Raw genomic sequence first — 25,262 nt, forward strand, 5'->3', positions numbered from 1 at the left:
TCAATATTTAATACCTGCATGCACCCCAAGGTAATCTGAGGCAGTGGTACCTCCCAGGGATGATCTATTAATCCAGATTGGATATTCCCAGCAATTAATTCACCCAGCCATCACAGCAGATGAGGAAAGAGAGGGGAACAACACTTAGGACACATGAATGTGCAATTGCAGTGACAGTGATCTGAAGTACAGACCTAACTTGGGGTAACTCAGTGACTCGGAAGGCAGTCTGTCTGAAACAACACTGGGGACTCAGGAGGAGACCTGTGAAAACTAGAAACCAAAGCCCCCAGATGAAAACACATTCAAAGGGAGCTAACTGCACATGCTAATCTCACAAATCAGGACAAGACACAAGCCACCCCATTTCTGGGGCCACACTTGGAATCTGATGCCAGCCATTTCCATCCACACAGCCATTAGGCAGTGACTGCAGCACTACTGTGCCTGCAAGCCAATTGCTTCCTGCAGCTCTCCAGTCTCAACTGGCACTTGGGTATGAAGGCACAAAGAGGGAGCCTGCATCACCACCCAGGCAGCTCCACCCAGCTCACAGCATGGTGTGAGCACAAGGCAGGAAGAGGGATGCACAGAGACCCAGTGGGAATCTCACCACTGCTCTGGGAAGTGCAAAAGCTTCCCCCTGCAAGCTGCTCTCCGGCACCAGCGTCACGCTCACGGTGACAGAAAATCTCACCTCTGCAAGCTTCATTCAGAACATTTTGCCACTCAAGTTTAATCATTTTCTGACAAGCCCAAAAGATTCCAGGGAACTCCTGAAGTCTCAAGAAGCAGAGAAGCAAATGGGAAAGTGAATGTTCAGTTAGGACTTTACTTGAAAAACACAAACCAAGGAAACTTAACTTCAGCTCTCCCCAGGAGTCACAGGAGCAAGGCTGACCAAAGATCCACAACCTTCACAACACCTCCTCACAAGTGCACCACGTGTTAGGACAAACACTGCAGCCTTTGGAGGTGTTCAGGGTGCTTGGTTGCATGGTTTAGTTGATTAGGTGGTGTTAGATGATAGGTTGGACACGATGATCTTGAAGGTCTCTCCTCTCCTCTCCTCTCCGAACCTCTCCAAACCTCTCCTCTCCGAACCTCTCCTCTCCGAACCTCTCCTCTCCTCCCCTCCCCTCCCCTCCCCTCTCCTCCCCTCCCCTCTCCTCTTCTCCCTCCACAAATCCCCAGGCAGCAATATGGTCCCAAGTGATTCACAAACAAGCAAGCAAGCCTCTCTTTCTGTTGCTATAACATGATACTTAATAATCTCTTTTTGCCTCCCCCCCTCTGATGTCATTTTTATCACATACTTTTGGAACCTGACTGCTTTAGACCTCGGTTGCTATGACACATTATAGTCATTACATGGATTCATTTCCTACTTTCCAACTGGCAAGGCTATTTGCTTCAGTTTCATGAAGTTATATGATGGACAAAAGACACACAAAATATGCTGTAAATTCTAATAGTAGAAGCTCCTTCCACACCTTCCCCTGCCTGAATAAACACACCCTGGAAGAAGGGCTTCCCCCACAGTTACCATACTTCTGGCTTCCTTGAGCAGTCTTTTCCTTAAATGAAACTTTCACACAGCAGGAGAGAAGGTAAGAAAAAATCAAGCTAAAGTGATTGTCAACTGCAGAGGAGTGGCAGGGACGATTCAAGGGCAGCAAAGCAGCTGCTAGAGGTTTGAAACTTCATTTTTGTGATGGATCCGGGTTTTAAATTCATGGTGCTCCTTTATACTCTGTCAAGCTTCTCTCTCACAGCAGTTCCTTTAGGGCAAGCAGTGCAGACAGTCTGCCTACCCTGAGGGAAACTAAGACACTCAGATGTGGGGTAAAGGTATTAATAATTTAAGACAGTGGTCTGCCACCCCTAGGAGAAAGCAATAGCCTCGGTACGGAAACATCTAACTTCCAAGCCCACACTTCTCCCTTGTGACCTCTGTCCTTTCCTCAATGCGGTAGAGGACATACTGCTGCCCAAGGGGTTTGAGGAGTGAAAATAGTCTTGGTGACTTGTTAATGGGGTCTCCAGCCACTCTCAGGACCTCCGAAACAAGGAGAGAAGTCAATGGGGAGGCAGTGCCGACAAAAAAAAGGTGGCAGGGGGGAAACATCTTGAGCAGAGGAGAAGCTTTTTGCAAGCTGCAAAATACAGACCTCAGAAAGAGTAAAAGCCCTAGCAGAGGCATTTTTCCCCTGCTCTTGCAAGGCAAAGTTAACTTAGTTAACCAAACAGATGATTCAGTGAGTGATCCAGTGACCCAGACATGAATATTGTGTTTTAATTTCTGATGTATCAAGAGCCAGAGAGGGCTTTTATGTCCCTGAAGTCCCTTAACTCAGTAAAAATGAGAAGGCTGCAGTAAGCTCAGGATCTCAGGTAGTGATAGGACTAGGGGGAATGGAATGAAGCTGAAGGTGGGGAGATTGAGGCTGGAGGTGAGGAGGAGGTTCTTCCCCATGAGAGTGGTGAAGCCCTGGAATGGGTTGTCCAGGGAGGTGGTTGAGGCCCTGTCCCTGGAGGTGTTTAAGCCCAGGCTGGATGAGGCTCTGGGCAGCCTGATGTAGTGTGGGGTGTCCCTGCCCATGGCAGGGGGGTTGGAACTAGCTGATCCTTGTGGTCCCTTCCAACCCTGAATGATACTATGATACTAAGTTTTAGTTGTAGAAGCTCTAAGAGGACCAGACCCTCTGCTGCTGGGTGTTTTCAGACAAGTCACCTCATCAGTCACTGTCAAGTGAACAGACACTTCCATTTCTCTAGCCCAGAAAACAACCAAAGAATTAACATTTGAAACTAGTTGCTAAAAAGCTGCTTGCAGCCAATTCCAGCACCTACAGTTCTAGTTAAAAGAGAGCAGTTTTAAGGTCACCATTCTGTTAAGACAAACACTAAAGTGGCAACAAGAATTCCATCAACACCAGGTTGGAACAAATCCCTAGGTCTGTGCTGAAATCAGTCACTGAGGAGGCTAAATGCAGGCTGCATCTGAAGGTACAAGGCATGTCTAGCTGTGCTGAGCCATTTCAAGCTGGCAGAGAAGCAGAATTATCAGGAACTCAGTGCTATCAGACACTTTTAACCAGAAAGCACCTCACCTTGAAGCTACTCTTTACTGAGCTTTACACTGGGTGCTTGAAAAGGCTAGACATCTCCACAGGGAGGGCTGCAACAGCACAAAACCCAGGCTAGTGAGGCTTTTCATTCCTGCAGCAACCCAGGAAAACCATAACTATGGCTACTGAAGCATTTATCACCAACAAACAATCCTGACACAACTAAAACACAATCATTCCTCCTGCAAGCTAATGACAGAATGGCTACAGCTAAATGCTAGCCCATAATAATTTTAGGTGGATGAAGTGTTCCATTACATTTAGTGGTATTATAAAAGTGATGCATTGGCCATAACATTTACTGTTTACAATCTGCAGCGAGCTATACCCTGCCCAAGGGAGGCTGAACAGTCAAGACCATGCTATTCACACTGTGGATCCCAGACAAGTAGATCACTCTGCTAGTTACAGATTCTTTCCTATAGTATCAGTCAGGGTTGGAAGGGACCACAAGGATCATCCAGTTCCAACCCCCCTGCCATGGGCAGGGACACCCCACACTACATCAGCCTGGCCACAGCCTCATCCAGCCTAGGCTTAAACACCTCCAGGGACAGGGCCCCAACCACCTCCCTGGACAACCCATTCCAGGGCTTCACCACTCTCATGGGGAAGAACCTCCTCCTCACCTCCAGCCTCAATCTCCCCACCTCCAGCTTCATTCCATTCCCCCTAGTCCTATCACTACCTGAGATCCTGAGCAGTCCCTCCCCAGCCTTCCTGTAGCCCCCTTCAGATACTGGAAGGCCACAATGAGGTCACCTCAGAGCCTTCTCTTCTCCAGACTGAACAGCCCCAACTCCTTCAGTCTGTCCTCATAGGAGAGGTGCTCCAGCCCTCTGATCATCCTCGTGGCCCTGCTCTGGACACCTTCCAGCACCTCCAGATCCCTCTTGCAATAGGGGCTCCAGAACTGGAGGCAGTACTCCAGGTGGGGTCTCAGCAGAGCTGAGCAGAGGGGGAGGATCACCTCCCTTGCCCTGCTGGCCACACTTGTCCTGCTGCAGCCCAGGATCTGATTGGCTTTCTGGGCTGCAAGTGCACACTGAGAGCTCCTGGTGAGCTTCTTGTCCACCAGCACCTCCAAGTCTCTCTCCTCAGGGCTGCTTTCCAGCCAGTCACTGCCCAGCCTGGATTTGTGCCTGGGATTGCCTCAACCCAGCTGCAGGACCCTGCCCTTGGTCTTGTTGAACCTCCTGAGGTTGGCTTGTGCCCACCTCTCCAGCCTGTCCAGGTCCCTCTGGATGGATCCCTTCCCTCCAGCTGTCTGCTGCACCACACAGCTTGGTGTCATCAGCAAACTTGCTGAGGGTGCACTCAATGCCACTGTCCATGGCACCCACAAAGATGTTGAACAAGAAGGGTTACATTAAGAAGGATGTAAGCTAGCTGAGAGAGGAGAGGGAAGGGAGAAGATTGGAAATGTTTGCTTTCCAACTGAGAAGGAGGTCATATGTTCATGTGTTAGGAAAAAAAAGTTTTCCTTTAGTCCAACAAAGCCTGCAGAGCAAAACAAAAGTGCAAATGTTGGTTCTAAGTGACTGCTGAAAACACTTCCTTATAGGCAAAGGAAAGGAAAGGCTCTGAAGAACCATACAGTGACTCACAGGACTGCAAACAGAGAGCTGCAGAAGCAGGCAGGTTGCAGTTGTGTTTCCAGAGCATCCATTTGAGGTGAGCATTTAAATGACAGCATTTGTTCACAGAATTCTTCCCCAATATTGCTTACAGACCATTGCCCACCCCGAGAGCACTGATCGATACAGGCTGTAACAAATGCAGTGCAACAGCTCCAGAAAGCAGATGCTGCATTATTCATTCTCCAGATAAGCAAATGCAAGGATGAAAAATTAAGTGACTTGTCCCAGTGAAAGAGCCAAAAGCACAGCTGTGAATACAATCCACACACTTCAGCTCCCAGTGATCTGTTAACCACCAGCATTAGCCCTTCTAAGATGCAATGTAACCTTGCCCTCACCTCTCACCCTCTGGCTAACACGTCTGGCCAAGCTAGCACTGAGGAGGTTCACTTCACATGGCTCACTTTTAAGAAACCCAAAACTTAAAGCCAGTTTTATCACAGGGATTACAAAACTCCCAAATCCCTCTCTGTGGGGCTCAGTCACCCATCTCTGCCCTTCCAAGAGCAGACTCAGCAACAGCTCACAGATTTAAAGCTGCTGGCCAGGCACAGCCTTGGTAGGAAGCAGCAGGGTCTCATATCATCCCAGAAGAACACCTGCTGCAGCCCTGATTCATGGCAGGCACTTACACCCAGGCACTGCCACTGCCACATCCAAAGGAGAGGAAGAAATGGATGGGATCATGAGGGAAACACAGACTGCCCCAACAGCTGTTCCTCCACATGTCCTGCCTCACATGGACACTTACCTTTGAGCTGCCTTCTTTAAGGCTCTCAGCAACAGCCTCAAAGCCTGGCAGAGTTAAAGATGTTACACTAAAGGCTGTCAGTGTGGCTGCAGTTATGTCTCGAGCTGCCTCACCTCAGAACCTCTTCTGTGCAGGCAAAGCAGAGGGGTTTCTACCAGTGCTTAAGAAATCCCTAAAGGTGTTAGCAAGACCTTCAAAGGCTAGCAAAGCATTTAGATAGGGAGGGAGGGCAAACACAAAGACACTGATGACAAAATGCCACCAGTCAAAGTTGGTTAAAGCAAAATCCTGTTGCTTAGAGATGACAGCAAGCAATCCTAATTTGATTGTCACCAGTTTAAACCTCAGGAATAAATGAGTAGAAACCTGAGAAATGGCACAGGCAATTAATCAACTTTACTGCACAGGTTTTTCAGCTGTTCCCCCAAGCAGAAAACACTCCAGTGTTGCAGTACTAGATAGACACAGCACTCATGCACTCCCAGTCTGAGAGATCAGAGCTGCAGAACACAGCAATCACTCCAGGAAAAATCACCAAAGGACATCTTTTAGATACCCATGCTCTAAAACATCTGCCTGACCACACAAGGTTACTTTATAAGCATGGGTAGTGAGCCAGAGATTTAAAGCATGGAATGAAACAAAAGAGTAAAATAAATAAATAGACAAAAACAAAACAAGACAATCAAGATCTGATTCCTATGGGGAAGGGAGAAGGAGAGGGAGAGGGAGAGGGAGAGGGAGAGGGAGAGGGAGAGGGAGAGGGAGAGGGAGAGGGAGAGGGAGAGGGAGAGGGAGAGGGAGAGGGAGAGGGAGAGGGAGAGGGAGAGGGAGAGGGAGAGGGAGAGGGAGAGGGAGAGGGAGAGGGAGAGGGAGAGGGAGAGGGAGAGGGAGAGGGAGAGGGAGAGGGAGAGGGAGAGGGAGAGGGAGAGGGAGAGGGAACTCAGACCCATAACTAAATCACTTTTACAGTCAAACATGGAAGGGTCAAATATCAGAAAGAGATGGCTAAGAACAAGTTCAGCATTCCCCTTATTGCAAAACCACACCATAAACCAAGGTGAGGTACAATGTATGCATGGCCACAGGTGTACTAAAACTTGTCAGCAGGAAATGAACTCTACCTATAACACAAAGGTCAGAGATGGGAATGCATCTGCAAGGAAGCCTCTGGAAAGAGCAGTGAAGAAGGCCCACACAAGGATGCAGAGGTTTGGATTGCTGTGAGTAAACATTGACTTTTGCTTCCAGCACAACTCACCCAGGTTAGCAGTGTGCTCTGAAACACATGTGAATGTAAACACTCCTGCATTCCATCCTGCAGCCAACATGCATGACTACATTCCCCCTGCTGCTCCACAAGCCACAGGCTCACCGAACCAAGCCTGAAGCAACACACTTAAAACGAAAACCTCCTACACATCACAGCTCCACCACAAAGCCTTCAGCCACACCCCAAAACCCCACACGTAAACTTCACTCACAAATAAACCAGCAACTACTACACACTGAACAGACTCTCTAAAGCTAACACTGAAGTTCCCACTTTAGTACTATGGGGGGGGTGTCTATACTTCTAGAACAGCAGTGGAAGCCTTGGAGCACTTTACATCATCACCGTCTCAGAGTATCACTAAGGTTGGAAGAGACCTCAAGGATCATCGAGCACATTCCAATGACAAATAACTCTCTCCATGAAGAACTTTCTCCTCACCTCGAGTCTAAACTTCCCCTGGCACAGCTTGAGACTGTGTCCTCTTGTTCTGGTGCTGGTTGCCTGGGAGAAGAGACCAACCCCTTCCTGGCCACAACCACCCCTCAGGTAGTTGTAGGGGGCAATGAGGTCACCCTTGAGCCTCCTCTACTCCAGACTAAGCAACCCCAGCTCCCTCAGCCTCTCCTCACAGGGCTGTGCTCAAGGCCTCTCCCCAGCCTTGTTGCCCTTCTCTGGACACATTCAAGTGTCTCAATGTCCTTAAACTGAGGGGCCCACAACTGGACCCAGGACTCAAGGTGTGGCCTAACCAATGCAGAGTCCAGGGGCACAATGACCTCCCTGCTCCTGCTGGCCACACTATTCCTAATGGAGGCCAGGATCATTGCACTTTGGTCCTTCTATTTCCTGTATCCCATCAACCAACCTTAAAGTTGGAACCAAAGGCAGACAAACTTTTTTTTTTCTTGTCCCTCCTCTTAAAAAAAGGAAACCCAAAAGCTTTGCTAAGGTCCTCACATCACAACCTGCATTGATAAACAATTCAACAAAATCTCCTCCAGCAGCATTTTCTACACTTAGGTATTTTTCTTTTTCACTAAGAAGTTGATTTGTTCCTTCCAGAGAAGTTTACTAAATGCCAATACTTCAATCCTCTTCCCCCAGATTAATGTTTCTTTTAAAAGCCAGGCTTAGTCCCCCTGTACTCCTTTTATTCACTCAACACAACCAGATTTAGGGACAGAGAGCCTGACAAGCACATCTTGGTTTATAGCAACTTGTGGAGTTACCAAGGACCACTACACAGCTACAGCTTCTGAAAGAAGAGCAGCATATTTGTTTTGAACAAATGCTCTTGTTATGGCTTATGCTTGCTCAAAACTAATGCACATTAAACTTGGGCTCTTGCCCCTCAGTTTAAGAAGGACCTCAGGGAACTGCTTGAGAGAGTCCAGCACAGAGCCACAAAGATGCTGAAGGGAGTGAACCTCTCCCTTCTGAGGAAAGGCTGAGGGAGCTGGGGCACTTCAGCTTGGAAAAGCCTGAGGGGTGACCTCATTCATGTTGATAAAGATGTGAAGGGAAATGTCGGAAGGACAGAGCCAGGCTCTGCTCAGTGATGTCCAGTGATAGGACAAGGGGCAGTGGGTGCAAGCTGGAGCAGAGGAGGTTCCCTGTGAGCATAAGGAAAAACTTTTTCACTGTGAGGGTGACAGAGCTCTGGAGCAGGCTGCCCAGAGAGGCTGTGGAGTCTCCTTCTCTGGAGACACTCAAAACCTGCCCGGAGGAGTTTCTTGTGACCTGCCCTAGGTGACCCTGCTCTGGCAGAGGGGTTGGACTTGATGATCTTTCAAGGACCCTTCCAACTTCTAACATTCTGTGATTCTATTAACATTTCTATACTTGTAGCAAACACAGTTCTGTCAAAGAAAAAACATCCCCCAGAATACCCAACCAAGCAATTCAAACCCACAACCCAATGTCCTTGGAAAATTACACTTCTTTCATTGTTTTTCCCTTTGTTAAGCCCTGGCATTTTATTAAGAAAACACTGGCAACCAGCTCTTGTTTTACAGTCAAAGAAGACACTGCCCAGCATCCTCAACTCCTGCTTGCTGGCAGGAAGGCAAGTCTTCCATCAGTTTGCCTTAACAATGAGAGCAGATAATCAGTTTAATAACCCTAAAAAGCTCAACAATGCACAGAACCTTACATCCCTCAGCCGGGCATTACAAAACATGCAATGCTTTCTGCAGCTCTTACTAATCAAGTACCCAGTTTAGGGCAGTGTCATTTTGAGCCTTTAAATTGATGAGTTCCTCCATTTTTTTCCCCATTAGTTTCCTTGCAGTACAGTTCTTAATATTAAAACCCACACAACTGTTAATGAGAGAGCCATAATTCACCCATGAGCAAGAGACTTTTTTGCATATACCATGAGGAAACTCATTCATCACACGTGGCACTACAACGAGGCAAGCTCTGAATGGCAGAGGGAAAACCTGTTGCAGCAAGGCAGTGAGGCTCCTGGCACAGCGAGCTAGCTGCCCACGCAAAGGGCTCAAGGGCAGTGTTTTCCTGGGGACACCCTAGGGACATTCGGTCCTCCAGGGCCTGCCATGGCCAAAGTGTCTGCTCTCCCGAGAGCCCCTGAGGCGACGCTCACCACCACAAACCCCAGCCTAACTCCTGACACCTAATGAAGACCAAAACTTCCCACAGCCTCCTGAGGGATGCAGGCAGTTTTCACCACGAAAAGCGAAACCCCAGCCCTGCTGGGGGGCCCCAGCCGGCGGCCAAGGGGGCAGCTTCTCGGCGGGCCGGGTGCTTACCGGGCGGTGTCGAGCAGCGGGTGCTTGGTGCCCACCAGCTTGCGGACCTGCATGGCGATGTTGCTGAGCTCGTCGCTCAGCAGGCACCTCAGGCTCATGAAGGACGTCGGGTACCCCACGATCTTCTCGGCCTCCGATACCACCTCGCTCCACGGTGGGCCGCCCGTCGCCAGACCTCGCAGGCTGCCGGCGCCGCGGCTCCCGCGCCGCAGCAAAGCGCCCCACATCCCACCGCACCGTCCCGGGGAGGCTTCTCTCTCTCCTGTTAACTCGCCCCGGCGCGGCTCCGCAGACCAAGCGCCGCCACACGAGTGCCCCTCCAAGCTCGCTGCGACCAGCGGACCCCCTCGCACCCTCCCGTCGGAGGCCGGCTCAGCTTCGGACGACGGGACCCCGCAGCCGCCCCGTTGCCTGCCCGCGTCTCCCACAGCGGCGCGGCGGCCGAAGCGGGATCATTGCGCCCTGGGGGCAGCCATCTTGGGTATCGTAAAGCACGGCGGGCCGTAAAGCGCAGTGGTACGACAGCCCCTTCTCGCCCACCCCGCTGCGTGCCTGACGGCCGGCGCGGGAGCGGCGGGAGGTCGGCTCTTGGGGAAGGAGTTCTAATGCCTGTGGGGCGTTTCTCCCCTTTCTCTTCACCTTTAGTCTTTGCACTAGGTAAAGGGCTGCCGCTTTACTTCCCCGCTTTGTGCTTGTCGCCTCCTGGAGCGGTCTGTGCGGCCGTGGAGAGCCCATCGAGCGGGGCAGCGCGGCCCGCGGCGGGCAGGAGGTGGCTGTGTGGGGATGCCTCAGAGGCTGATGTGCGCTGCCTGCCCCCAGCGCTGCGTGCATACCGCCAACGGGGGAGACCGCTCGAGTCCCCACATCAGGTGTTCAACGCTACACAGTCGCCTTTCCTGTTCCCATAAGTGCAGTGTGGGGGCGTTCTCTGTTTTTTCTTCTCCCATGGTTGTTGGGGGTCGTGGCCGCAGCGAGCCTTACTCTTGCTGTGTAGGTTTGTGCCGTGACACAGCTGGGGTGTTCATGAGCAGCCTTCCTGTGAGCTGAAGAGGTGCTTCCAACCAAACAGTTAATGTCAAAATGACAACTGATTTTGAGTGCCTAGCTGAAGGCTTCTGGGTGCTGCAGTTCTAGACTGTGTATCAAGTCATCTCTATTGTGTGAGCACAGCCATCAATGACACCTCTTTGCAGCTTACATGCATCCAAAGCTTTTGTGGCTTCAGAGAATGGATTTCCTGTGCCCTGGAAGAGGAAGATTCACTGGCCATCTTCAGAAAGTGGATTTAAGTGTCTTCTCAGTTCCACCAAGATGAATATGATCTCTTTCCTCTTTACAATCACACATAACCATCCCTTCTGTAACTTCCAGGCTTTGTTGCAGCGAATCACACAGAGTTCTGAGGAGGAAAGAGGCCTACTGGCTACCTCCATGTGAAATATCAGTTTCTGATCTTTGCAAATAACAAGATGCAAGTCACTTACTTGCATTACACCACATGACTAAGAAGGGTTACATTGAAGGATACTGTAAAAGATGGTGTAGCTAGAAAGCCAATTTCATCACAAAGAAAGATTATGTCCAGCCCAGTAAAGCACAGATAACTCTTCACGTTACAGGGGGGAAGCTGCTAAAAAGGAACCCCTTTACCTGATTGCAGAGACAATGACAAGGTGTTTATTGTGCTTACACCTCAGACAACTCTAAAGGAGCACCAAAACTGTAAAAAGTTGCTGTTCCAAGGAAAGGGTTTTGACTGTGGTGTCAACAGTGGCTGCACCTGCCTGTGGCATCTTGTAAGCAACCTCTCAAACTGGAGAGGGAAAAAAAGCAAGAGTGGAGAGAACCTGCAAGAACTGGAGAGATGAGAGGAGAGTTGAGGTTCTGGTGTCCAGTCTTTGCTTACTGTGCTGCTTATCTCTGAGAGAATGAAGCTTTCCTTTGAAGGAGCTGCCATTGAGTCCGTTTAGTTAGCTAGTGCCACGGAACAAACTGTTGCTAAATGAGGAGTTTCAGCTCATAAATAGTCTGCCAATGACAGAATGCAGTGGCATGTTTCTATGCAGAAAGTCTAAGTTAATGAGAACTGCCGGAGGGATGCACTTAAGAGGAGCTACCGAGGCACCTTACCCTGTAATGGTGACAAGCTTCTTGATTCACTGCCTGAGCCATATCCATTCTTGCACTTAATGTGGTAAGTGTTCTGTGCAAACTAACATGATTATGCAATTAAAGTCTGCTTAAAATAATAATACATATAAACTGGGGAGAATTAGAGCTCTATGAGCAGGAAACCACCCATCTCCTGATGTGTGAGACTTTAGCCTTTCAGACTCACTGTTCTTTGTGTTAGAGTCTAAGAAAGTGATAACCTCTGCCCCCTTGATGTAGAGTTCTCCCAAGTCCAAACTGACTTTAGAACTAAGGCAATACCCTTGATAGCCACAGTGTTGCACACCACCACTAGAGCATTCACCAGCTGTAGGTTGATGTTCTTTAAAGGCAGCAATTGCTGGAAAAAATAAAGCATAGCTTTTGGCAGTGAGTTTCACAGCTTTATTTTGGGAACAGAGACTCTGGAAAAGTTATACTGTAGTACCCAAAGACTCTCTGTCCCTCACTCTCAACTCTGCCTTCATCCCTTCTCTTCACAATGTAACAGTCTCACTTCAGTGGTTCATTTTCTACTCTTGGTCCAGCTTCTGCACTTTTTCACTTCAATCCCACACACAATCCCTCCTGTTCTTTCATTCTTGTCACAGCCTGCTCATTTTTTTCTCATTAACTTCCTATCATTCTCTTGTCTGCACAGCCTGCATCCTAATCATGGACTCTTCTTCTCATACATGTTTCTGGGTGGGACTGTGGGGAGCAACAGCAGAACCCTCTCTTGGATCCTGCACTCCCTTCCACAAAAGCCTCTGTTGCTAGGAAAAGCCATTGCCAGGAAGTTTTGCCCACCCCCAGTAAACCTGCAGCAGATGTCCATTACTGTTGGGCTTCTCAGACAGCATAATGTGGAAAGACCATTCTGGCCAGAGGTCTGTATTTATGGTTTTCTCATGGAAACAGTCAGGGACATTCCCCCACCCATCAAATCCTTGGCAAAACCTTTGCCAAATTGCATCTGTAGAGCCTGGAGATAGGAGAGGCTCTCAGCTGTGCAATCCAGCAGTACTTTTCAGCACAAGCAAAATGTATGTTTTGCCCTCCTCAGTTTGCAGGCTGACTGAAGTGTTTGAAAATCAGCTTCAGGCTGACACACCAATCAGAAAAGAATCATTCCAGATTAGTTAATATTTAACAGCTACAGGCATCAAAAGCCAGGGGCTTGTGATGGGTTGTGATGGACCAGCTTACCCGTAGGCATTGCTGCTTGCTCTGCCTGCAATTTAGAGTTTCTGAGTTTTTCTCTCCAAAAACCCATCAGAAGTGGAAGTATGATGTGGTTACCACATTTTAAGTTGTGGACAAAACCACTTTTTCAATTGTTTTTTCCTCCTTCTTGACATGGTTCCCCTCAGGATTGAGGAGAAGAACCCACAGTGTTTCAAGAGCTTCAGTGGCTGTACAAGAGATGTGTCTATTTCTTTAGAGCCTTAAATAGAGAAGAAAAATGAAGCTCCTGGGTTTCTTTTTCTCTATCAATTGAGTTTGTGAAGGTTCCCCAGGAGGAGAGAGCAGCTACTGCAGGGGGCCAGTGTCAAAAGTTGAGGAATAAAGATGAAAGGTGAAGAGATGCTTTTGTTTACATCAGCATGCTCTGGACTGCTGTACCAGAGAATACATCAAAGTCACCACTGACTCCAGCTCTGGATGTCCTTTCTAACAAATGAAATGTGGAAATATTTTCCTGGCTACCATCTGGAGTAAAACAATTGCAAAAGATTCTCATGTGATTGGGAGCATTTGACCTTTCAATCTTTCACATTTATGCTGCCTTTATCCAGAATAAATAGGAGAATGTGGCTAGCAATGTCAATTTATTGTGCTAGCTATACCACAGCTTCTTCTAGAGGGTGCTTCATTTTTTGTTATGTTAAAGCTCAGATGCCCTCTAAGGCTGTTTACAACAATGAAAGCTAAGAGGAGTATGTCAGTTCCTTCCAAAGCATCCAGGTGCTTGTCTTCCACTCCCCCTCTCCATACATAGAGAAATTTGATTTACTCCATAACATCCCAGGGAAGTAGATGGTTGTGATCATTTCCATTGTGGAAGTCAGGAGGTTTAACACAGAGGTTGTGTGATTTGTTCAAGGCTTTGCAAAACCCCTAAGGCAGACTGAGAATAGAATGCACTACTCTTGACCTCATTGTCTATGTCTTGTCTACAGGACTGCCTGTCTTCCTACTAGCTGACAGGCTACTGAGAAGGATGAAGGCCTCATTGATCCTATAGTTAGACCCTGAAAAACCAGCATTGTCTAACATCAGTTGAATTCAGTAGCAGCCACATCCCCTGGACAGAATTTGGCAGTAAAGAGCATTGACTTTTAAGCCTAAATACACCAATTTCAGAATGTGACATGTTGCTGGCTAATAAATGATAGTAAACACATTATAATTTGGACTTTATTCAACAACTAGATAAATATAGCTGTGATCCAGGGAGATCCTTTTGACGAGCAGGTGTTTGTTTCAGCCTGCACACAGAACGCAGGGCTACAGCAGCTCCTCGGTGCGTGGCAGGGCTGAGAAGCCAAAGCTCCCGGTGGCTGTCGGCAGCGCTGCGCAGGCAGCGGGACCTGCCCCTGCTGTGCCACACGCTCACAGAACACAGCTCCCTTCTCACTGGCTCGCCAGCTAGCACTGCAAAGAAAACAAAATCAATCGAAATCCCTCCATTTCAGGAAGCTGAATAGGGAGAGGAGCAGGCGGGTGTGCAGCTGATAACGCCCCTCCTTTGTAGAGTCACTGTTTTTTCACCTCCCAACCCAATTGCAATTGTAAGACAGCCTCCTGGGCTGTCTCCTGTGATGGGCAGTGCTCCACTCAGGGGAATTTGGACAGAGACTCTCAAAACAGCAATGTTTTGGAGCGGAGTAATCTACAGGAGAAGGAGGAAGAAGATAAGCACAATGTTAGTTCTGGTCATATGCAATCGAAGCTGACAAAGCATCCATCATCCTGTACATTATTAGCCTTTAAATATTCAGCTTTATCAGTTCCCCCATTCCTAATCCATCATTAACCACAGCTGATCAGCCCCACCTCTGCAGCTTGGCAACCCATTAACTATTTATTATTTGTGTTTAATTGAACCCTAGCAGCAGTGGGAAACTCCAAGCAGACACATATCAAAACTGGGACAAAGGAGATGGTCTCTTACCTAAGGAGTTCATGATCTGGGCAAGAGTGAAATGCAGCGAAGAGGAAATGACAGCCATGCTGAACAAAGGTTTACTGACATGCCTTCTATTAAATTCCCTGCTCCACAGATCTATAGATTTTCTATGGATTTGGTTCTTTATAGTGAATTCCATCTCAGCATCCCTTAAAATCACAGAGGATGATGTGATCTGGGAGGGTGAAAAAGAAGGGGGTGGGTTTTGTATGTTAGGTGAAAAACAGATTGCAAAACTCTGCCTAAATCATTCCACAATTACTAGGTAGTGATAAAACCCAGGGACTGAAGTCAGAGTGTGGTAGGAAAATGGCAAACATATACAAAACACACATTTTATACGCATTTAAATGAATAACTGGAAGCATTTTTCTCAGTTAAAATGCTTATTTCTTAGGGACTAAATGCATGTAATTTATGAAGTGGTATTTATATTTTGCTGCTTGCTGTTCAGATGCATAATCAAAACATAGGTACAATGCTAAATAGTCTTCCTGCTAGTGGTGCTGGGTTTGAGGGGAGAAGCTCTGTACATCTTTTTCTGTCTTCCTCTATGTCTCACTCAGATGGGAAGCTATGCATTCTCCACTGAGGCTGGCTGCACATTTCCTCTGAAGTAAACTTTGCACAAGTCACTGGTGCCTTTGTTACCTCCACCTGGGTTGCTGTGCCTTTCTTTTTCTGAGTCCCCTTTGAAGCTTGCCTGAAAGATCCAGTTCCTGAGCGAGCCACTAGCCACTCCCTGAGCAGTGCCACACAGCACGAGCACTCAGCACTGGCTTGCTGTTTACTGATCGACTTTAAAGCCCAGAGAACTGGAGGAAACGGTTTTCTAAGGGGCTCTTTCCCTCTGTGCCCACTCACTGCCTCACTACCCAAGTCATGTCTGTCTGGGAACCAAGTCTCTCTATAGGCAAGTCAACCTGGATGATAAAGTGGTTTTAAAATTGGAATTAGAAAACCCAAGCTAGAACAATAAAAAATGGATTTGTCCTTCTGTGTCTGAACTAAATAATGTCTTTTAAATAGCACTGACTAAATGGCTTTGGGAAAATCAAACCAAGATAAACAAAGGCTTTCATCTGTTCTGTTTTCATCTGTTCTATATTCCCCCAGTCTAGCTAAACTCTTCTGTCCCAGGTAGGTGGTTTTCACTATGAGTCCCTCTGCTTTTGAGTTTATCCTGAGGTCAGTCCATTGGAGTCAAAGAGTGATGACCCTCAGGGTACAGGGGATGATGCTTTTATTTTTACCTAGCACTTGACTCACTTGCATCTGTTCTCCTTTTAAACCTTGTAATTAAAATGCCTGCCTGCCACTTCAGAACATGCTCTAAAATCATTAAAATTTGAACATTATGGCAATCATAGTTACTGCTGCTGCACAAGGGGAGGAACAATTGATCTAGGCCAAGCTAGTTAAGTCAGCTACAGAAGGAAAACCATAAGCTGCTAATGCAAAATAAAATATCAGAGTATTGAGTCAGATGAAAGGAGCATCTAAGGTAAAACACCCTGTCTCCAGTAAAAGTCAGTATGAAGTGCTTAAGGGAAGGGAATGAGAAACTGAGGAAGTATGGAGAAGTGTTTCCTGTGGCATGTCCACTCAGCTTCCACCTGACCATGCTTCAGAGGCTTCTTGAGCCAGATGCTCTATAAGGTCAATCATGTTTAATAAACCAAAATGGATCTGTTTTCCAGAACTTCCAAGTCTGCCTCTTCTAAGCTCTTCCTTCAAGCTCTCCAGATTTTTGCTCCCTCCAATATCCTGTGGACATGTGTTCCACAGTTTGATTATTCATTGTGGAAGAAGCCCCACTTCATTCTGGTTATTTTAAGCCTCCTGACTAAGAGTTTGCATCCAGAGCCAACGAGGCAATGCCCTAGCTAGTCTAAGAGAACTCTTGAACAGCATCTCCTTCCCTTTCTGTTATATTCATTTTCCCCACCTCCCTTTTTCCCCTCTCATTCCCTCTTTCTTGGATCCTTGTGTTATCTCAGGAGGCTGTCAGGAGTTGCACAGGCACCCCATTTACAAATGCCTGCCTGTTATGTACCAGAACTCAAATGACCAAAAGCGCGGCAGTCCTTCAGAGACACTCTGCCATGGTGATGTCATTTGCTTGTAAATTTAGTCTGAAGCTTGGCACCTCCATTCCTTTCAGAGCTCCTGAGTGGTGGTGACCTGGTTTTCAGAGGTGCTTAGCACCCGTCACCCCCTGGGGGGGAGCTGCAGGCATGCAACACTTTAAGGCAAAGCATCTGCCTGGATCAGGGCACTCGAGTATTAAATTGTTCTTCTGGATTCAGCTTCACAGTGCAGTGAGACAGGAAATCATCAGCCCCAGAGTGAAATTAAGAACCTTAGGAGTGGCAGTGCAACCCTTACTTATGGTGATTTAAGGTGAGCAAGTCCTCTTGAACTAAATATTGCTAAGTGTGAACCTTCCCATGTTTCAGGATCAGAGGCAAATGCTACAGAGGAGCAATCACCTTATTACAGACCGGGTGTAGCATGACTGTGTAGATCACTGGGGTATCAGGAGCCCTGCTCACACACCTGATTTTCAGCTTTCTATCTATCTGCACAGATAAACACACCACAACTTGAACTTACATGTTCACCTGCACAATCATCCAATAGATACATTTTCCATCTGCCCCATAACTTCTCCTCTTTCTCTCTTCCTCTCTCCCTCTTGGAATTTGCTCAGACCTTGTCTCTAGCCAAAAGTCTTTCATTTTTTTCCCCCCTCTTCCTTCAGTGTACTCCTCTCTGCATTTCTTTTTGCTTTCTCACCACCTTTCTATGTGTCAGCCTTGTTGCAGTTCTTCTCCCCAATGGCATTCAGAGCTCCTGCTTCTTCCATACACCCTCACCATTTTAAGCAGCTTTCCCACATGCTCCCTTTCACGGAACACCTTCCCTCCACTGATTTCCGAAGCACAGATGCTTGTTCGCTTTCCGTGATGGCAACAACAGCTCTAAAGAAACATATCATTTCCCCTCCTGCAATTCATGCACAAATGCCTGGCATGTGCTGCCTGGAGAAAGCCTTTCAACTTTGAATTTCCCTGCCTTTGTGGAATCTGTGAAAAAGTCTGATAAATTCCAGCTTTGGCAGTTATTTCAAATAACTTCATCTGCAGCCAACTGAGGCAAAATCTGTCAATGGTGGTGTCCTCCTGCTCCTTCAAAGGTCGTTGGTGTTTCAGGAGTGAGCTCAAAGTCAAGCTGGTTCAAAGGGAGGCTCACATTTCCTTTTTTTTTCCAAGAAGGTTAGATTACATGTTCTAATGGTGACAGCACTGTCCTACAAAACACAAGAGCTGAGTTCTAGCTGAGGCCGCGAGGCCCTTCAAGTACATGTGTTTTGTCACTTTATCTCTCTCTCGATGATTTCTCATCTGCAAAAGAGCTGTAATGCTAACTGATAATTGTAATATTAGTTAACAACAGACAAGAAGACCTCAACTAATCATAAGGGTTTGAAGTTGGCCTTGGACCTAGTTTTGGCAGTTTAGGTAAAGCCAATAAACCTCAGCCTACAGATCCTCACAGCAGGGCTTAAGAGGCCCTAGCTGGGACACATGTGGAGCATGCAAGAGGCGATTTCTCCTGTTGTCTTGGAAGCAATAACACAGAGATTTGCCTCTGGAAGCCAAGTGAATTGGTGCCTGAGTTTGCAGGAGTGGGGGTGTATCTGGGGACCTCTAGTGATGCTCAGGATAAACCCCAGCATGGCAGGGGCTGACTTGTTTGTGGGCAGGATTTCCGTGCATGCTACTCGAGATAGCCATGGAGGCCCTGACCCCTGACTCCCAGAAGCTGCCCAAAGCTGAAGCCAGACTTTTCTCAGTCAAAGGACAAGGGGCACTTCAGCACGAATTAAAGTACAGCAAATTCCATTTAAATGTAAGAAAATGCTTTTTTCACTGTGGAGGTGGCACTGGAACAGGTAGCTTAGGGACGCAGCAGAGTCTCTATCCTTGGAGATATTCAACATATGACTGGATAGAGACCAATCCTGCTCTGCTTTGAGCAGGAATGTTGGGCTGGATGATTTTTACAGTGAGGGTGGTAAGACACTGAAACAGGTTGCCCAGGGAGGTTGCAGATGCCCCCTCCCTGGAGCTGTTCAAAGCCAGGTTGGATGAGCAACCTGGTCTAGTGGAAGGTGTCTCTGCCCATGGCAGGGGGGTTGGAACTGGGTGATCTTTAAGACCCCTTCCAACCTAAACCATTCTATGAATCTATAACTCTCCAGAGGTCCTTTCTAACCTCAGTAATCTCTCTTTGATTCGCTGAATCAAGGACATTTTCCTCCACTGAAAATTCATTCCACATCCTAGTCCTGAATACATATGCATTCCCAAGGCATGTTTGGGATTCTGTTGACAGACTTTTCACCACAGCCATGTGAATGCATTGCCATTATGTATTAGGCTGTGCAAAATTCATGTAAATATAACTGAGGAGATCAAGAGATTGAATCACATATCATGTAGGATTCTAGTGAGATGCTGGCAGGCAAGCAAGCATTGCAGCAGAAGAGTAATTGTCAAATAATGGCATGTCAAAGCCCAACTTTACCCAAACCTAAATCATTTAGTATATGTCACTGCAGATACCTTGATGTGCTTCTTTTGAGCCCAGGGAAGCAATGACTACCCCACTGTGCCTTGTACATGCAGTGCAGGGGGTGATTGGGACAAAATGATGCAATGTTTTCTGAAAGCATGACAAGAAAATGAAGGATGAAGAAACTCCAGAATGACTTTTGTGAATGAAAAGAACCTGTAATTGTTTGCCATCCCTTGACAGACGTTACTTCAAGTGACATACTGTATCATGCAACAAAGCTCAGGGGGGGAGTGCAGGATCATGAGAAAAGGCATAAACCACTGTCTTTATTGTGAGAAATTCTTGTGTTATTCATAGCCAGACAAAGAGAGGAGGGATGCCTTCTAGAGAAGAACTCGATCTTGATTGCTGTAATAATATTTTCAGGAATGTATCAGCACAATTGATCTATGAAAAAGGAAGGATGAAGTTGGAAAAGGAAGGATGAAGTTGGAAAAGGAAGGATGAAGTTGAAAAAGGAAGGATGAAGTTGAAAAAGAAGGGAGAGCTTTTCACTGTATCCCAATCCATACAACTTCTCCCCTTCTCCTCCTGCTTTTGCAGCATCTGGGAGACTTAACCCATTTCTTACAGTGAAAACAAGAAAACTCTTCCCTGTCACCTTCTGTGTGGAGCAGGAAAATAATGGGAATGGGTGGAAATGGCTGTAATTGAGAAAGGAGAGGTGAAGAAATGAGTTTGTCTTGACTGTAAATATCCTCAGTTTGCCTCAGGAGGAGCTTTACAGCTGTGGGACAGCTGCAGTTTTCCTTCTGGCTTTTAGAGTTCCCTACCTTCAGCTATGTGAGAAACAGGGTCTCAGGTAGCTCAGGCCCTTTCCAAAGTAGGTTTTGGAGATCAGCATTTGGGGTGTCAGCCACAAGGAAATAAGAAGCCCTCAGGAAAATAGGGCTTAGTATATGCTCCTACAAACCCATATGACAGAGCAAGTAGACCTCTCTTTTGAACAGGTGAACCTTCTAAAGGTTCAGAAGCTTCATTCTGTGGTAGAGTCTTTGACTGTGATGAAGTCCAGAGGTTGCAGAGCCATAGTGTGCCACAGTCAAGTTCAAGTCTGGTGTAATGTGTCTAAGTTTCTTGCTCATCCATAGGTCCTTCACCTGCCTGATCCTTGGTGTCACATTGCATATGAGTCACTGCATACCCATAGTGGATAGCTGGGGTGTAGCAGCAGACAGATGATAAAGATTTTTCCCCAAAGTCAATACTGGTGGCTGGGGCATATTTTGCTAATTTGGTTTTTAATGCATTGCTGATACCTTTGTAAAGGTTTCCTATTGATTGATCTTTAATGGTGTGGGTGTTCTCTGATGCAGAAGAAGGACAAGACTTCTCCCTGTTTACTTTTGGTGTAGGAAATATGAGAAATGAAACAAAAAGGCATCTTTAACAGAAGCCCTGGAAGTATTTCACAGCGAACCAGTGAAACAAGTTAACATCTCTTTCTGATTGTCCAACCATGTGATGAACAATCATCAATTAATGCTTTAAGAAGTTGGGTAAAGTTTCAGTGTTTGCCAGAACTTTAAAAAGCATTACCAGTGTGAAGGCTCTGTTCTGCCATTAAACTGTACAGGTTTGACACTGATACCCTGAAGCAGCCCCAAAAAAGGTGAAATCTTCATCAACATTAAAGTACCTCCAAACGTTTCGAAGCCTTTGTACTTGGGGAGCTGCCACTTAGTATCATAGTGTCATAGCATCAGTCAGGGTCGGAAGGCAAGGATCATCTAGTTCCAACCCCCCTGCCATGGGCAGGGACACCCCACACTAGATCAGGCTGGCCAGAGCCTCATCCAGCCTGGTCTTAAACACCTCCAGGGATGGGGTCTCAACCACCTCTGTGTCTGCTTTGGAGAGGCTACCTCTAGACATTTTACAGAACAACCTCTGATCATCTAAGGAAATTTGGGATTGGGTTTAGTGTCCACAACAGAAAGGACTCCACAGGCACTGCTGTGTGAGTAACGCTGCGGGTGTTGGTCCAAGCTCAGGAATGAGTGGAATGTACCCCTGCCCAAAGGTATGGGTGAAATACCAGCACTGAGGTGGAAGTAGGGGTTGGGTGGAACCCAAGCAAGGGAGAAGTTCAGGTGTGTGTTTCCCATGTATATGAAACTGGCTGGCTGTACTTCAAAGGGAAAAGACTGGGAACTGCTATTCGAGTTCCTCGGTGCGTGTGTTTGCTCCCGGTGGCACAAATAACCTGTCACCTCAGCGTGTCATACAGAAAGCCAAAGGCACTTCAAGTCAAATGAAAATAGATAAAAAACAAATAAAACTCAACATAACAGCACTTTTCTGTGAGCACACATAATGGATTTCTTTGTTTAATTAAACACTTCAGCAAACCAAATACGTGAATTTAAATTGCTGTTTATTATGGCTTCACCTCGGATCCAGGTGAGAGGAGAAGAGGTTAGCTGGGGAAAGGCTGCTCAGACACATGTTTTCCACGGTGACTGGCATCACTAAGCAACCCAAGGGAGAGCTGACAACACCTTGGCAAGCAGGGAACAAGAAGGCAAATTACCAGCAGTATGAAGAGAAAGCAGGGAAGAGCCTCATCTTTATTTTGACCTGCAGCCTCTGCGGCTGCTCTTTGGAAAAACCCCACAAGAGCCCTTTTTTGCCTTCAGCTTCCTCCCTGTGTGTGGGGGTGTGCATGTGCGTTTCTACGTGCATGAGCACACGCAGACGTGTTGCTTACACAAGGTTTGGTGTCTGAGGTTCCAGGGTGCGTTTCGCACCGTGCTGGGAAGGAGAGGAACAGGAGGGGGAGCTCTCGCCGCAGCCGCCGGGCAGGGTTGCTCCTGTGGACCGGGCACGGCGGGGCCGCGGCTCCTTCCTCCCGCAGCCCCTGCAGCAGCTACCTCCCTTAGAACAGTTTGGGCTCTGGAAACCATCGCGTCCTTTGCAGTGTGCCCACAGAGTGCCATCTGTGTGATGCCGTTGCCTTGTCAAACCTTTTGCTGCGAAGCCGCTCCTGTCTCCTACTTCGTGTTTAGCAGCTGGGAAATCAACCCTGCTTCTGCATCTCCTCCTCTCCCCAGGCAAGAAGGAGAAGAAATAGCTCAATAATAATATTAAAGAGAGTTGCACATTAATAAAGACCAAAGTGGAAAACTTAGTGATTTAAAATAACCTTGTACATTTCACAAGGAGTTTGGTCCCATTAAACTCAGGAGCAAAATCTTCACTGATTTCCATAGGATGAGGATTTCACCTCTGGCTGCTAACTGCTACCACATTCCCCAGTATCTCTGGTAGAATAAATGTGAGCAGCCCTGTTGGTCCCATCAGCTACCTTTATTCACCTAAGATGTTCCATATTGAGCAGGTTTCATTACCAAGAAATAGAGGTTTTCACCCCAGAAAGCTGTGCTGCCCCAGTTCAGTAGATGTATTTAATGTTAAGGTCCCTGTAATGTAAATAGCAGAATGTAAATACCAGAGTCATTTTCTCCTGAGTTTCTGGAGACATCCAGATTTGATGCCATTGTATGGCTGACAAATTCATGGCTTCCAGAGATTCCGATATCCTGCTTCTCCTTAGGAGTTCACAGGCTACCATTAGAAGCTCAAAACATTCATTTTTATTAGTTTTTCCATCCCCAGTAACAAGTGGAATAATCAGATGGTTTCCAAAACTCATTTCAGCATCTACAATGTGTGTCAGGTAACATCTGGGTATTCTAAATGCATTAACTTCTGTGTTGACAGTTGATGGTCCTCCATATGCTGTCATTGGAAGAACAAATTCCCAAGAATATGTGGTATAATAATGTGCAATATCTGAAGGTATTAACAGCTCTAGAAAAACAGGAATGGTGACAGTTGCAGAAATAATCTGCTGTGTCACATGCAGAGGTGCTGTTAGGACACTGAGAGGTAGAACATTTGTATCCATCCAAAGCCTAACAAAGCATAACTGAGAAGAGCAGGATGTGCTCTAAGACCATGGATTTCATCTGGTGGTTGGTAAGGTACTGTGGGCTGTAGGCTGCTTTAAGCAGTTTACCAGAAGTAGCTGAGAAAAGTGAGCTGTTGTCAGGCTGGGCACAGCCTACAGTATCACAGTATCACAGTATCACAGTATGACTAAGGTTGGAAGAGACCTCGAGGATCTACTGTTAATTCACATCTCCACTGCAAGTATTCACAGTGTGCAACAGGAGGAAAACAACTCACTGAAAGCCTCTGGTTTGGGTGATCTAGAAGTAACTGGGGGGAAAAAACAACTCACTGAAAGCCTCTGGTTTTGGTGATCTAGAAGTAACTAGGGGAAAAAAACACAACTCACTGAAAGCCTCTGGTTTGGGTGATCTAGAAGTAACTGGGGAAAAGCCAACTCACTGAAAGCCTCTGGTTTTGGTGATCGAGAAGTAACTGGGGAAAAGCCAACTAACTGAAAGCCTCTGGTTTGGGTGATCTAGAAGTAACTGGGGAAAAGCCAACTAACTGAAAGCCTCTGGTTTGGGTGATCTAGAAGTAACTGGGGAAAAGCCAACTAACTGAAAGCCTCTGGTTTTGGTGATCTAGAAGTGAGGATCAGCATCCAGAACCGGTAGTGAGAGGGGTGGGAAGTGCTTCGGTTTACAGCCAAACTTTCAGCTGTTTGTCAGGAAAACTGGAAGGACAGATTTGATCCTGAAGACATTCTTTTTGATCTTCTCACTGTAACCTACTGCAGACAATTTGCATGATTTGGGCTTGAAGTTTCACTCTCCAAAGTCACAGGATCACAGAGTTGTCAGGCACCTCAAGGATCATCTAGTTCCAAACCCCTGCCATGGGCAGAGACGCCTTTCACTTGCCCAGGTAGTCCCTTCCAATATGAAAGGAAATTCTGTTTGTCTTGGGACTGTGGGATTAATGTTTTTGTCAGATTATCAATCTGTCTGATTATTGATCTTTTAAATTTAGGTAGCCAAACTCTGCTTTATTAGGCTATATAAGGGTTGAGAAGTAGTCTTTGGGTGTTTCACTGAGCAAGAACCATTTCAGGCAATATTCTGTTAGCAGGAGTTCTAAGTTTTTGTTAAAAACTTCCTTTCTGCAAGGCTTAGAAGTGAAGTTGTTCTAACTAGTGCTATGTCCCTAATACAATAAACAGCTTTGCCTTTTTCATTAGAATGACTTCAGGTATCAGCAAAGTAGTGGCAATTCAAGACAGAATATTTGACTAGAACTAAATGTTTCAAAGAGCTCTGAGGCTACATGAGGGTGTGTAGGCTTCCCCTTGCATTGCCTGGTCTATCCCCACTGTGTGAGACAATACATTGAGATCCTGGGAACATCTCCCATACTTGATGAGAGCTTAAGTAAAGCAACTTGTTTGTAACGGAGTATGGTGAACAACACGTAAGAGATGATGTTGCTGGTGGTGGTGAGGCACAGAAGGAGGGAAACTTCCCTATGAAGTGCCATCCTTTGGAGGTTACCTGTGGAATCACAAGTTCATTCCCTCAAGTTTCAGAATTCTCTGTGCTTTAAAATACTACAGGGAAAAGGCGGGGGGTGGGGGGGGTGGGGGAGTCAGTTTCTTTTCATGCTTGCTGGTGGTGAGGCTGAGGTCAGACTTTGTGTTCCTGGGGTGCAAAGAACAGACTGAGCCCATGGCATGACCCTCTCTGTAGCTGAATCCTTGGTGCTGGCATACCCTTCTAGAGGGTCTCTGTGAGGTTCTGCCAACCTACAAAAAT

The 25,262-nt window shown here is 46.8% G+C and overlaps 1 protein-coding gene across 2 annotated transcripts in view; it reads right to left on the bottom strand.

The window, feature by feature from the left end:
* PDSS2 (decaprenyl diphosphate synthase subunit 2) overlaps positions 1 to 10,045 on the bottom strand; it is an 80,661-nt gene extending 70,616 nt beyond the window's left edge. For both annotated transcript variants that reach the window (XM_068160479.1, XM_068160478.1), the window contains exon 1: positions 9,570 to 10,045. In XM_068160479.1, coding sequence (XP_068016580.1) covers positions 9,570 to 9,796 — 227 coding nt within the window. In that variant the 5' untranslated portion in view covers positions 9,797 to 10,045. The remainder of the gene's footprint in view (positions 1 to 9,569) is intronic.
* Positions 10,046 to 25,262: the final 15,217 nt, after the last annotated feature.

The sequence above is a fragment of the Melanerpes formicivorus genome, unplaced genomic scaffold (assembly GCF_026170545.1).
Source record: "Melanerpes formicivorus ecotype bairdi unplaced genomic scaffold, bMelFor1.0.p_v2 SCAF_50, whole genome shotgun sequence".
NCBI classification, from domain to species: Eukaryota; Metazoa; Chordata; class Aves; order Piciformes; family Picidae; genus Melanerpes; species Melanerpes formicivorus.